Source organism: Talpa occidentalis, unplaced genomic scaffold, assembly GCF_014898055.3.
Source record: "Talpa occidentalis isolate TD23 unplaced genomic scaffold, MPIMG_talOcc4v2.1 talOcc4.14, whole genome shotgun sequence".
In the NCBI taxonomy this organism is placed as follows: Eukaryota; Metazoa; Chordata; class Mammalia; order Eulipotyphla; family Talpidae; genus Talpa; species Talpa occidentalis.
In genome coordinates, this window is record NW_023601433.1 from 51,594,211 (window position 1) to 51,608,360 (window position 14,150).

A 14,150-nucleotide genomic window follows, 5' to 3' on the forward strand; every position below is an offset into this window, starting at 1 on the left:
ATGCCCTTCTCCTTTCTCCTTGGAAATTATTTGCCCACCTTGCTGACTAGAACCACCCCCCCATCACCCCCCCGCTCCTGAATTTGGCTTTTCCTTTGGCCAGGCCACACTGTGGAGTAAAAGGCATTGCCCTGGCTCCTAACTGGCACTGAAGTCTGGGCCTTCTGGGACTGAGTGTCATGTCTTTTGGATGGCTGGAGCAGGTCTTATATTGGATGCTGGCACTCCTGGCTTGGTTACCTTTAGGTGGAGTTGCTCCAACAGGTTCCTTGAGAGCTGCAGTTAATTGGGCACTTATTTGTCGGGCATTCTTCTAAATACTTTGCATGCCTAGTGCAAAGCAAAAACGGTTGTGCCTAGGAAAATGTTCTGTTGACAACAGTAGCCTAACAACATAAGTTGGCCAAAATCAAACAGGGCTCTGTCTGCTTTACCCCTGCAAACTCCTCAGGCCGCTCAGCTTCAGGCCTTGTCTGGCTCGGATTCATAGTGCCACCCAGTAATCTCATGATCTGTGGGCACTGCCCCATGTTAGGTATCGCCTTCCAGCTGGCTCCCTCATGGCAACAACTCTGACTCTGTGTTCCCGCTCCTGTCTCAAATCCTCCCCCAAATAGCAAAGGCAGGGAAGGCATCCCAGGTATCATCACAGAATGAGGTCCCCAGTCCCCAGTTACCTTCCATCGTTCACATGTCCACCGCCATCAGGCACAGTGGCCTGGGCCATGGGTTGTCCTGATTTTTGCTTACAAGGGGTCATCCCAGTACCTGAGATTCCAGATCATATTACTGAACTTGCTGAGGAGGGCAGAGCAATGAGTCAGCACCCTGTCCCCCACACCCCCACCCCCGGACCCCAAGTACATGGGGAATGAATAAGCACAAAGAAATCTACTGAATTTGATTTTTTGGGAAATCACGCTAATTTAGAACTGTTGGGAAGTTTTCCTTGGTGTGAATTTAACTGCTGTTGAGCACAGGGCACAGAGCAGTTTCCTCCAGGAAGTAAGCCCCATCTTTGAGCTCCTCCTCACGATTTTAAGTTCAGGGCCTTGGTGCTCACCCTTGAGTGGGTCTTGGAAGCCAGAAATAATAGCCCATGTTCCTAATTTTGTTTCCTTTTATGTTTAGTTAGATTCTTTGGCCGAACGGGACAGATTCACTCCAGATCACTTAAAAAAAAAAAAGCATTTATGTGAAGGTTGTGCATAGAATGGAAATGAAAGCCTCCCCTGGAATGGCAGTCACACAGGCTCATAGAGCAATTACACGTCAGTCTGCTGGGCCCTACATTGGAGTTGAGGATGGTTGAGGCCACTGACCAGTTTTTTCATCCCTTCAGGTGACCCCAGCCTTGTCAATTCACAATTATGTGGGTCTTAAAAACTGACCTCTTGGCCTTGCAGCTGCATTCCAGGCCTGCTCTGAGATGAAGCCAGAAATCTGTGCTCTGCATAGCACTCTGGCTTGGCAGGACCCCCAGGACAGGTGGCAAGGAGATGTACTACTTACTGACGGATGACAAGTCACTGAGTGAATCCGTTTGGCACAGCTTAATTTGAATGTTCTAGAACCTTCACACACAAATCCATAACCTACATATTAATCTAGCACACACAGGCATACAACAGTTCAACGAGTTTCAGTTCTGTCAGGGAGCCTCAGGTGACCCTGGAAACTGGGACCCCTTGCCACACAGGGGGTCCTGTTAACAGCTCCATATCCATCTTAACAGTCCTGGGCCTAGTGGTTATTCTTCCCCACCGCAGAAAGCAAATGGCTTTCCCTATGATGCCACCCTGAGCCCTGGAGGACAGGGACACAGGCTCACTGTCCTTTAACTGTGACTCCTCTTCAAAGCCACACAGAGCAGGACCACCACGGAGCAGTCTCTAACAGCACAGGTCAAACTTGCTTGGCCCCCCTGGAGAATGGAGCCACCTCAACCCTTGTTGTGTCTGTCCTCCATCTCACCTCCCCTTTCCTCAAAGTGGACTAGGAATCCAGCAGTCAAGGAAAAACTCCTCACATATGCATCCTGATAACCTAAGCAGACCAAGTTTACTTACATCAGAAATGGGTCATGGCCCTTCAGACCTGGGCCATCTGCTGGTGGTGCTTCAATTGCCAGCTTCATCCAGTGACTTAAACACAGGACTTTAACGTTGAAGACATGGATGTACTAAGGAATGGAGTGCAGCAATTTCAATTTTGGAGGGGGGGTAGATTTAAACATTTAGGTCTTTGGCTCTTGCACAGGTCATGAAAGAACATACCTTGGAGCCTGCTGGCCCAAAACCCTTGACATTAGGATCCAAGCTGTATCTCAACCCCCACCCACCCGCCCGCCAACACACACATCTGTTAGCAAGTGTGGTTGAAGATCAGCAGATCTACTGAGCAGAGCCTTCATCAGCCAATCCAGATGTGTGATCACATTTTAAACCACTCAGTTTTGGGGTGATCAGGTAAAAATAACACATTGTGTTATTATTTCATTCCTAGTTTCCTGGCCAGTGCTGTGCATGGAGAATATATATCTATTGAGCACTTAGGTCACAGGTGATGTACAGAAATCGGGATATAATGGTGATCAAGAAGGGCATAATTCCTGCCTAATGGAGCAGATCTAGATTTAATTGTGGTGAGACTTACAAAGGAAATTTTTACAATGTAGAAAGATGGATGACTGAAATCTTATGGCATAAGCAAAGGGACAGAACTCTAGACATTATAGACAGAGCCTAAAGATGCATGTACCTGTGGGAACTCTGTAAGAAACAAGGATTACAAATCCGTGGAGAAGAAATGCATATGTGAGATAGAAAAGAGAAACTGTCCATGTGGCAAAAAGTAAATTTCGTTCTTATGTGAGAACACACACACACACACACACACACACAATTCCAGACATGTCACAGAAGTGGGTAGGGAAAATGTCTTCTACAAGTCCAAGATGTTCAAACCATAAAGACTGGCAAATTTTAGCACATCATGAAAAACTAAGATAAAAGATACTCTAAAAATTAATACAACTGGGGCCTCCTTGGTGGTGCAAGGGGTTAAGAGGCAACCTATGAAGCTGTCCACAGCCTCTGCAGCATGAGCTCAATCCCCAGCTGGCCAGGGAGGTACCCACATGGCGCAGCAGAGTCCTCTCCTGCTTTGCTTGCTGCTCTCTTTAGCAGTGTACTTTGGTCAATCTGCTTGTTCTGTTCCCTATTCTGTCTCTGGTGAATCCTCTCATGCCCAACACCTCTGGCCTGTACCCCAGCTCTTGTATGCATAAATAAATAAATCCTTAGAAAAAACTATTAAGAAAATTAATACAACTGGCAGAGACTGAGACAAGGTATTTTCAACATATGAAACAAAGGATTAAAGACCAGATCGGGAGGAATAGGCAAATCAGAGAAGTCAATAACATATAAGTACCCATCTGCCCACTAACTTAGTGACCCACAGGCCCACCCTCTCCAGCTTTTCCCTCTGATGGTATCACTTTTCAGGATATACGTGCTATTTACAGACTGAAAACCACAATGACCCAATATCAAGTTAATGTGACTTTCTGGAACTTTGTGAGACACTGCCACTCAACACAACAAACACAGGTCTTGATGCAGGGATATTTGTGGTAAATCTGGGACTCATTGAGCTGTTTCTTCATGAACACTTGATTTTTATGCTCATCCCCAGTATTTTAAACATGAGACTGACTGGGGAGAAACTTTGAGCTGCAGACAACCCTCAGTCAAACCCAGGCAGGGAGCAGGCCTATTTCACTCTCATAAGACAATTGAAGGGAAGAGGCAAAAAAAAGATTTTTAAAAATGATGCATTCTTAAAGAAAATTTTAATTAAAAAAAAATCAAAAGAAAAATTGAACAGTGCCTAAATCTTTATTTTTCATAACCTACATTTTTTCAAATTAGACAGTTTTACACTGAATGACACAAAAATGAAACTTAAATTACCAAGTTTACACATAAGCTTGATTCCAGTCTTAATGAAAAGAAGTAGAACAAAAACAAAAGCCCTCAAGAAGCTTCCACATTACACTCGTGTCTGTGAACTGGCAGCCGCTGGCTCTGCTCCATCTTGATTGTCTGCTGCTCTCTGTGTAACAGGCTCCGAAGCACACAAACCCCAAGTACAGTCACTGATGGCAGAGACAGACAGGCTCACCCTCTGCTCACCTGGTGCACGCGAGAAAACAAGCCAGGCTTTAGTGGAAATGGCAGAGATCCTGACTAATACAGCAACGTAACATATTTCTTGCCACCAGCTGGTGACAAGCAGGGAGGGGTTACAGGAGGGCCTGATCATAAACGTCATGACACTAGCTCTTAAAAAGCAACTACTCTACTTGAAATTCATGTCTGGAGAAAAAGGGCCGGACTCTTACATTTCCAAGCGTTAAGTATCACCACACAATTGTACAAGTTAAAATGCCATTTGTGATCACTGTATCTCTGATTCTATACCTTGAGATACTGCTGGGGACAGGAAAGACTTACATTTTAAAATTAATACTATTGGTTGCGTGTGGCACTGTCTGTGAGCGCCTGCCACCACAGCTTCCTGCTGTGCACATCCCATTCTTTTCTATGAGTGGAAAATCTCTAACATCAGAAAAGTTTTTATGTTTGTTTTAAACATTATAGCTATCTGATCTATTACCTTTGCTTAATTAAAAAGGATGCTATAAAAATCATATCAGAGCAAGGTTTTAACTCTTGATGCAACAGCCTGACTGCAGGGACACAGATGCAGCGTGTGGAGCCAGTTGCATGCAGCAGAACCGGAAGCGCACACAGCACACCTGCTGGTCCCATCTGCCTGCCACAATGGGGCTGTGCCCTGCCGTATCGCAAGTGACCACTTTTCCTCCGTCTAGACCTGCTGATAAACAGCAGATAGCTGCTGCTGGCTCTAGCACACCACCTACGCGGAAAAGGATTGGCCGTTGTTAAAACCAGTGTCTCGGCTCCACAGGGTTTGTGATCTGGAGATGACGGCTGACGGTACCCACTTCCTCCTCTAGCAAAGACTGCAACATTCAGGAATTCCTAGGACTTAGGGCTTGCCTTGCCAACTCTTTCCACAGTATTCATTAGTTTGGATGTAAGAGGTCAATTATTTCTGATTTTTAAAGTCAGCATCTGACAATTACAAAGAAATAAATTCCCATGTTCCTTTAACAGGCATTTGCAAAATATTAGCACTGTGTGTATTTCTAGATATTTGAATAATGACAACTGCTCTGGAGGAAATGTCAAATGCAACAAGGCATGTTTTCCTCTGGCAGTGTAAATCATGCTTAGCTATTTATGATTTTAAGTAGTAGATTATTTTTAACTTTCACTTGAAGATCCTGCCAGTTTCTGCTTTCTATATTATACTTCAAAAACCCTTTCACATTAGATATGATTAGTACATATTTACATACTTTAAAAAGAGCATGAAAACATCTGAAGGCTTTAATAAGACTTTCTATTTCCCTTTTGCAGCAGCAAAGAGGCAGAATCAGTTCAACACACCAGTATAAGAGAAAAAGAAAAAAAACCTCAACAAATTTAAAATAATATTCAAACCACAACATTTAGTTTATCTACATCCAGCTCAATAGCAACATTTATAATATATCAATAATTTTTATCAGATTTTTCTCTTTAGGGTACCTTTTTAATATGTTCTGATTATTTACAACTGTACAAGCAAAGCACACACTCCCAAGTGCACATATTTAATACAGTATTGACTATTTGCATTTACAGGATTTTTCAAGAATCTGAAAAAAGATCAACTGCTTTAGATCTTCAAGGTATATTACAAACACTACTGCTAGTTCTTGCACTACAGTATGCTTACTCAGTAAAACTAGTGACAGCAGATCCCACCTAACTGAGTAACTGTAATCCACTTGTGCCAACCCAGGGGCCGGGCTCCATGAACTCTAAGCTGTCTTATACAAAAGTTAAGGCAAAGTCATTTTCAAGTTTAAATAAAATTCAAGTCTTTAAATATTGGATGGAAATAATTTCAAAAAAAAAACAAAAAAACAAAAAAACAAACCTCAGTCTTGTTAAATAACATTTTGTGGAATAAACTGTATGGTTACATTTAGCAGGAAATATTCTTACTTTAATGTCTGCTGCTTAGAATACTTAAAGAAAAAAATTTAGGAATTTTAAAACAAAATAATTTACATCTAACTTTATCATAAACTGCTAGCTTTAGTGCACACTTCAGAGTGCAGCACTCCCAGAGGGGATCAGCAAGACCCTAGTCTTGGAGGTAAGAGCGGGAACTTTTATCCTCCACCACAAACACCATTCTCTCATGACTAAAAACACTTAGATCTGTGTGTGATGTGGAGGTGTGGGGGTCATGAAGGAGCTGGGGCAGGCTCCCCCCTCTCCCTGCCAGCTCGGGAGCAAGACAGCATCAGGGTACAATTCTGCCATAACATGTCAGTGGGCAACAAAGTTTATGCTTCATTTAGGTTCTATTCACAATGTGCTTTGAATTCATATCACATAACAGCCACTTGAAACTGGAGTGAGAAGCTGGTTACTTGCTTGCAGTACATCAAACTCGAGGTTTCAGGTCTCTCTAGGGTGCTCTCTGCAGGTTCATACTGCCCACTAGATCAAAAATGGGCTACACTTTTTAAATGAATGCTAGAATCCCAATAAGGATTCTGTATGGAAGTGTAACTCCCATGTCAGCGCGTTGAGCCATCCTACCATTGCTTCTCCAGGCCACATTCCACCCCCAACCCGCTGTCATCAGCCCTCAGTGTCCATCTGGACATTTTAGAGTTATGCACTTGCTAACCAGTTTTTTTTTAAAAAATGAAGTAGCATAGTTCCACTTAATTTAGAAAAACTCACTATATATAGCTTGCATTCATAGCCACATGGAGGCTTAATAAAAAATATCAATTTGTTAGGATAAATGCATTTTCTATCCTGAAAAAAATCAGACTTATGCATCACCTCCAGTTAAGCACCAACCTAAAATAAGGTTTATATTAATTAAATCCTGAAAAATAGATTTTTTTCAAGAGGGGGAAAATCCGACTCATAGAAGAAAAATAACTACAGGCCTCTCATGGGCCCCATCTGCACTGCAAGCTCCTAACCAGCGGCTCATTCTCGGTACCGAGTGGGCAGCGCCTTGTGGCGGCCTCAGCTCCTCGCCTCCCTCCCAGACCTCACTCTCACTGGGGAGACTTGGGAGGGGGACTCTGTTCTCTGTGTGGACGCTTTCCTGTGGCGGAGGGCGAGGGCCGGCGGCCTGGCGGCCTCCTCTGGTCTCTGGGGGGTCCAGGGTTGGACTTGGGGGCAGGAGGCTCTCTCTCGGCGACCTTCTTTTCTTCCTTCCCACAACCAGCAGTGTTTGGCTTCTGTTCTTTTTGGGGTTGCAATGGGGACGAAGGAGGCTCTCTACTCGTCCTCTGACAAATCTCCGCGTAGCTGGGTTTTCGCAGTTCCTGAGAAAAAACACAACTCTGGGATGACATGCATAAAATGAAGTCTCCAGTGACAACATAGGAAACAAGGTTCACTTAAGGCCAAAGTAAAACAATTTCAACTACAACCAAATTTCCACATTCTGAAGTATTTTTACATTTAAAAAGTTTGTAGTTTTAACAACTTAGTTTCTCCTATGATACAACTTTCTCTCCAAGATATCCTAGAAATATCTTTTAAAAATGGGTAAAATTAGAAAAGGTACTGAGATAGATAAAAATCTTCCCAACAATGGGCCTTACAGCATCCTTGGGTAACATGGAAGCCTAAAAGGAGATACCCACACTCCTTTCAAAAACACATCATCATTGCATACGGCATCGACTTTTAGGAATGCTCAGAAGAAAATGCAGTCATCTCTTACAAATGAAATTCAAAAGTAGTATTTAAAAATGTTTGTACATATTTCAAAGTATAGAGAGCTGGAAGTGTGGGTCCAAGAAAAGTGACAACAGAGTTAAAAATGTAAAATGAAGTTCATGGAGTTTTCAGGTAGGGAAAAGCATGAAGGTTAAAGATGTAGAGAAGAAAATTTTAAAATACTCCACTTCCATAAACCATTAATTTAAAAATAATTTGACCTATAGTTTTCCCCCCTAAAAATTCAACCTACTGTACAGTAAGAGTGTAACTCCTAAATCTAAAGGACAAACACTCAAACAACACAAACCAGATTGAAAAAGGCTGACTTGCCACAGAAGGACATGATGAGAAAGGTGAAAGGAGTCAGACCTGGGGTACCTACAGAGATGGGGGTGCTACAGTGCAACTCCACTTGCTATAGGGTCTACTACATTTTTATCATCCTCCCTACAACATTCAATCCTAAAAGAGTGGGAATCTGGGGCCTCCCTGGTGGCATAGGCGGTTGAGCGCAGCGCTGTGAAGCTGTCCGCAGCCTCTGCAGTGCCAGTTCGATCCCCACAGGCCTCAGAGCAACCCACATGGCGAGCAGACCTCTCCTGTCTCACCCACTGCTTCCCTCTGCAGTGTATTTCGTCAGTTTGCCTGTTCTGTTCCCTGCTCTGTTTCTGGTGAATCCTCTTACCCTCCCGAGCATCTGGCCTGTTCCCCCGGCTCTTGTATAAATAAAAATAAATAGATCTAAAAAAAAAAAACCCTCATATCCCTTTAAAAAAAAAAAAAAGAGTTGGAATCTGACTACTACTCAAAACAGCACCTCTATTAGCTGAAGATAACATAAAAAGACTGTACTGTTGTGGTAATGAGACAGTCAGCAAAGTTACTGGAAATTATTAGGAAACATTCAACTATTCTGTATAGAAAACACAATGCACACAGTTGTACACACCTAGCAAATAAGATTTTACTGAATACAATCTGATGCAGAGGAGCTGTCGTCCTACTGCCTAAGCACCTCTGGTGCCTCTATGAGGGTAGGGGCACGTACCGTGGCAGCGCCGTTCACTTGCACTGATTTACTCGCAGTTGTCGTTAGGGTAGTAGGAAGTCTTTCCACACTTGGGGTTTCCCTCTGCTTCTCAACCACCTTGGGATCCCTGTAAAAATGCCGCCCAATATTTGAATCTTCCATGCTATAAGTAACTAATCAGTCAATATGAACTCAGGGCAGAAGGCAGTACTTACTCCGGTAAGTGGGCGGGAGAAGGGGAGCGTTCGAAGGTCGTTGACACTGCACAGGAAGCTGGCACCGAGGGCTCTCTAGGGGTGACTGTGGGAATAGTGTTCGTGCCTGCATCCGCATTTAGGCTCTGAAAACCACCAGAGTAACAGTTCATAATTGGCCTGAGAAGTAATGCTCAGATCTTTCTGTCTTACAGTTTTATATATACCAAAGACAATAATGTGTGGTTGATACAGGCACAGAAACTCCAGCATATTTGCCAAAGACATGGCCCATCATCCTTCTGGGAGCAAAGAGGGCCATTTCTGCGTAGTATTGAATGAGTGGGCCCCACCCAGGGAGAAGGGTTGGAAAACTGCCAACTGACAGCATGAGGAAACAGATCCAAGTCTGTCCTTCTGCCTACAGAGGCTCTTTGGCTTTCTGCGCGGGAAACATCTCACCATTCCAGGTTATAATTATCTGCAACTTGTTTTCTCAATTGAATAGGTATCAAAAACATCTTATTCATCTCTGACACCTCAGTGCCCAGTATGTCCTAGACGTAATGAACACTTACATTTTATCTGCTAAAGGCCGCATTCCCAACACAATTCAATATAGCCTGTAACTGAAAACGCACACACCTCCTCCTTCCCAACACACATTTGGGTGTATTGTGGTAGATGTAGGTGCTGAAGGCACTTTTTCCCCACCTGAATTTGCAATCATGAACGCAGATGTATCTACTGTTCCAATTTAAAAGAGAAGGAAACTTAAAAGGGAGGCTTAAAAGGTTAATGTCTATAAGAATACAAAGGAAAGACTTTACAATGCTAGGTGTTCTTTCATCAAGCAGTGACCCTCACATACCACAGTTTGAGTACATTACACATTTAACAAAAAAAAAAGGAGGGGGGATAAACTGGAAGTGACATTAAGTGCAAAATGACATTTTCTAAAAAGGATCTACTTTTGCAAACAGATAAAAAGTAAACAGAAGAGAATGTTAGAATGGTGCTCTGGTGACAGTGAGCAGGACCGGGAGGCCCTCCCTGAGCACCAGAATCTTTACCATTTCCTGCATGAGCTGAAAGTATTTAAACTGGTGAAACTATGAATACAGGAAATGCCTCCTTTTGGTGAAAGCGCCCGACACTTAGGATATGCTCCTACAAAGTGGGGAGTTCAAGTGTGACCACACCCAGGCTCCTATGGGCCTTCCTACACCCAGGCCCAAATCAATGAGGGCAGGAATGCACCTGTGAGCTGTCAAATCATTCCCAGCTAGCTCTAGAACTCTAGTGCTGAGGCGACAGAAAGCTCCTGTGGGTGCTCTGCTGGGAACCAACAATGTAAAGCTTCACCTGGCCCTGGAATCAGGTTCAGACTTTTAAAATTAGTAATCCTTTAAAAGAAACATTGCACAGAAACTTAAAAATGTAAAAAGAAAAACAGTACGACTTTGAAGGAGAGGGGTAGAGGCTATTTGTTCTGCTCCTCTGCTTGTCTAGTGTTACCGGTAAAGGGAAGGGAGAAGAATAGGGTTAGTGAAGACTAGAATCTATGATCTCTAAACTGTACTAATTTTCTAACGTCATTCTAAAAGGCAGTCATAACGAGAAATGATTGCTCATAATTGTAAGACTTAAAATAATGTTCAAAGACAGGTTCTATTTAACATGAATGATCCATTCAACCTTGAAGGTTAACAACAGGAGCAGTAGTCAAGTACCAAGAGAAAGAGGGCTAAACACATGGCTTTATAAATCCCGCATGCCCTAGTGTTAAAGAGGCTTTCTGGGTGCTCTGTTAAATGCTGGCATCTGGATGCAGCTGAGAGGCAGAGCCTTCCTCAGTTAAGAAACAAAAGGCTTTGGTTCCTTAGCTTTGGGGTCAGTGGGTGAGGTACTGGTGGGTGTATTTCCATAAGAAGACACGGGGAAACTGTGGTTTATAGCCAAGGCTGAGAAATTGTACAGGTTGCACAGCTACTAAGAAGGAATTCACAGAGCTGTCACATGTGACTCCTGGCGCCGGGAGAGACCTCTCCTTAACCAGTAGACTATAGCATAACCCAGAGGGAGCAGTGGGAACTTACACCCTCTGATTTGTGTAGCTCAGGTTGATTCTTGGGACTGTAATCAGTGCAAAGGAGTGAAAACTACTTGTTTGGCAGACTACAGAGTTCACCAAAAGCCACCAATATTATAGCAAATTTATCCCAGGTTTTTTGAAATTCATGTAGATCATTAAGTTTTAGTACTTCCCTGGCATACTTCAGATTTTTCCTTTTTATTCTGTCTTATAAAAAGGCAGGGCCTAAACAACAATAAAAATACAAGCTGAAGTTTGGGGTGAAAGCAAGCACCTGTATAGTATAGCATGGCACAGAGGTTTCTACTTTCAACCCCAGCAGGCAGGAAGAGAACCAAGAAGGTCCAGTTCTAAGTTCAATCTGATCCCCCCGCCCCCACTCAAATCTGTGTGGCCTCTGCAAATCACTTGACCTCTCTGAACCTCTTCTGCATATGAAAAAATGTGTCCTAAGAGCCAGGCAAAGCACCTGACAAAATCAGCACTCAGTAAGGGTTAGCCATTAGGCTACTGATAAGTATCTTACCCTTTCTTTTGATGATCCTATTAACAAGCTAGACAGCCTGTTTTCAAACAAGTCGTCTGTCTTCAAATGGCCTGCAGCTCCAGGCAGTGGGGGGAAGTTGGACAGCCCTAACTCGAAGCTTGGGGACGGAGGCTTTGGTGGTGTTGGAGACTGAGTTTGACTCCTCTGAAAGAGAACAACACCCATAAAGTTGCACAAATGTAGATAGTCAGTACTACAGGTCATTTATTAGGCATGTGCTCTATCATTAAGAGCAGAGCTAAAAGCTGAAATCTCATGAAGTAGCTCCTCTGTGACTACCAAGGACCCTGGTTCCCAGGCCAGTCAGCTAACAAACCAGGTAGGACACAGGTATGCAGCTGACAGCAGCAAAGTGTAACTACAAACAAGCGAGAAATTGCAAAATAACTCCAACCTCAGATAAAAAGCAGAACAGTCCGAGTCTAGACTGTATTCATCTCCAGACAAGTTTGATATTATTATAGCATAGTTTATAACTAAGCCATAAAGGAGACAGTGAAAACAAACAAAATGCCACTCTTTCAACTCTCTACATGCTGGGTAAAATCTTTTCACAAAAAGATTTCTATTTAAAAAATGAAGGGGGGACTTCCCATTAACTGGAAATTAACTTGTGGAAAACACTTTATATTTTTAAATCAATATATAAAAACATAAATTTTGATAACAGATTCCTTTCAGATTTACTGGCTCCAAGAAAGCAAACCTGGCATAATCACATCTGAGTATAATTTATAAACCCAAGCTCTCAGGAGAAATAGTGATAGATTTTTATTGAAAAAACTACTAGCCAATTTGGTAGCAAGACAGAAATTATTTTGCTGTATCCAGTTGCTTGGTTGAAGGCTATCAAGACCAGCAAGGGGAAATGGGCTTATATTTAGGACTAGCACAGGTACTTCTCCTTGGAATGCTGGGCTGCTCTGAAGGAAACAGTGCTCTCATGGGGTTCATTGAACTGGAAAGGGTTAACTTTTCCCAGAAATTTATATTAAAAGGAAGATTATTCCCTACAGAAGTAGAATCTAGAGAATACCTGTTAGAATTCACTTGAGGGAGAACTCACTCCTGTAGTGACATGAGTTACCTGTTGGGTGCTCCTCTCCTGGATGATGGGTGCTGAGGGTAACCTAATTTTGCTCAATCTGGGTTAAACTCCAAACTCAGACTGTGTTATTATCACTTGCCCACTGCACTCCCTTTATACTTTAGCAAAATAAGTTTCCTGAAACTTAGAGCAAAAAGTCTGAAATTCAGATGAAAGCAATCTTTAGGAGCTATATTTCAAACATCTGCATGTTTCTGAGGTGAGCCAGCATTTTAGAATATAATCATTTCTAGGAAGAGAGACTTCACAAAAATCTACTAAATCTCTATTTTTTAGTAACAAAAGAGACAGGCAACTGCCCAGATAGAGGAGTTACAAAATGAAAGAGGCAACAGAATAAGGCTTGATTTTGAAATCAGTCTGAACATTTTTAGGATTTGAACAGCTGGAGGAGATGATTGCTGTCCCTGGTCCTATGGGCTTGGACAGGCCAACTACTTATACTCTTGTTACCCATCTTTAAGTTTCTAAGTCATTAGAGTACCCAATAGAACAGGTCCAGTCTCTGAATAAACATAAATGAGTCATGTGTCTCAGCTTTCAGTAGTTCCCACATATTAACACATGAATCAGGAAAACACATGTAACAAAAAGAAATTTCAGCCCTAAAGGTGACCAAGTGATCAGTGAGAATGATTACTATAAGGTAACTTGTATATGAAGAGATTCAGACACTGGTCTTGTTAATCCAAGTATTACAGGAATTCATTAATTCCAGCTGAAATCAACTGATACAAACTTCCTTCCCAAAAAGGTTAATCAAAATCTAAACTGGCTCGTGAGGTAGAACTGTGGGTGTTTACAATATTATTAATTTATGTGTTCTAAGTTCAAATGAAAATATATCTTTTGTAACGAAAAACTGCTACTCCTCAATAGCTCAGGGTACTAGACCAAGAATTTTCTCAAGGTCTTCACCAGTCCTCCAAACATTTAGTCTCCTTTTCCATATTCACACACTTGGAAAATTCTGCCCAAAATGCTCTCCCACCACTTGGAGTATAGAAGTATTATCTGTAGGAGGAACATTTAACCACCCCAAACATGACTCTGCCCCATGCACCTACCATGTACATAAATTTTTGACTTATTTTTGGGTTGGTCCTGACCATAAGTTACAGAAGGCAATAGTACTTTCCATTGTGCATATACAGAAAAATACTGATTAATGCCTATGAAGGGGAAATTTACTCTGCTTTTCAAAACTTGTACTCCCAGTTATTTAAAGTTATGTGATAGGTTACTCAAGCAGAAAGTACTCCCCTAGACTTC

At 42.4% G+C, this 14,150-nt stretch overlaps 1 protein-coding gene across 2 annotated transcripts in view; it reads right to left on the reverse strand.

Annotated features, from left to right (window-relative positions):
• Positions 1-3,832: 3,832 nt before the first annotated feature.
• The window catches only part of LARP4B (La ribonucleoprotein 4B), an 82,459-nt gene continuing 72,141 nt past the window's right edge, over positions 3,833-14,150 (reverse strand). Inside the window, exons 15-18 of one of the 2 annotated variants that reach the window (XM_037510530.2) lie at positions 11,750-11,914; positions 9,150-9,274; positions 8,953-9,061; positions 3,833-7,501 (exon numbers count right to left, since the gene is read on the reverse strand). In XM_037510530.2, coding sequence (XP_037366427.1) covers positions 7,229-7,501; positions 8,953-9,061; positions 9,150-9,274; positions 11,750-11,914 — 672 coding nt within the window. In that variant the 3' untranslated portion in view covers positions 3,833-7,228. The remainder of the gene's footprint in view (positions 7,502-8,952; positions 9,062-9,149; positions 9,275-11,749; positions 11,915-14,150) is intronic. The other variant, XM_037510531.2, reaches the window with a different exon arrangement.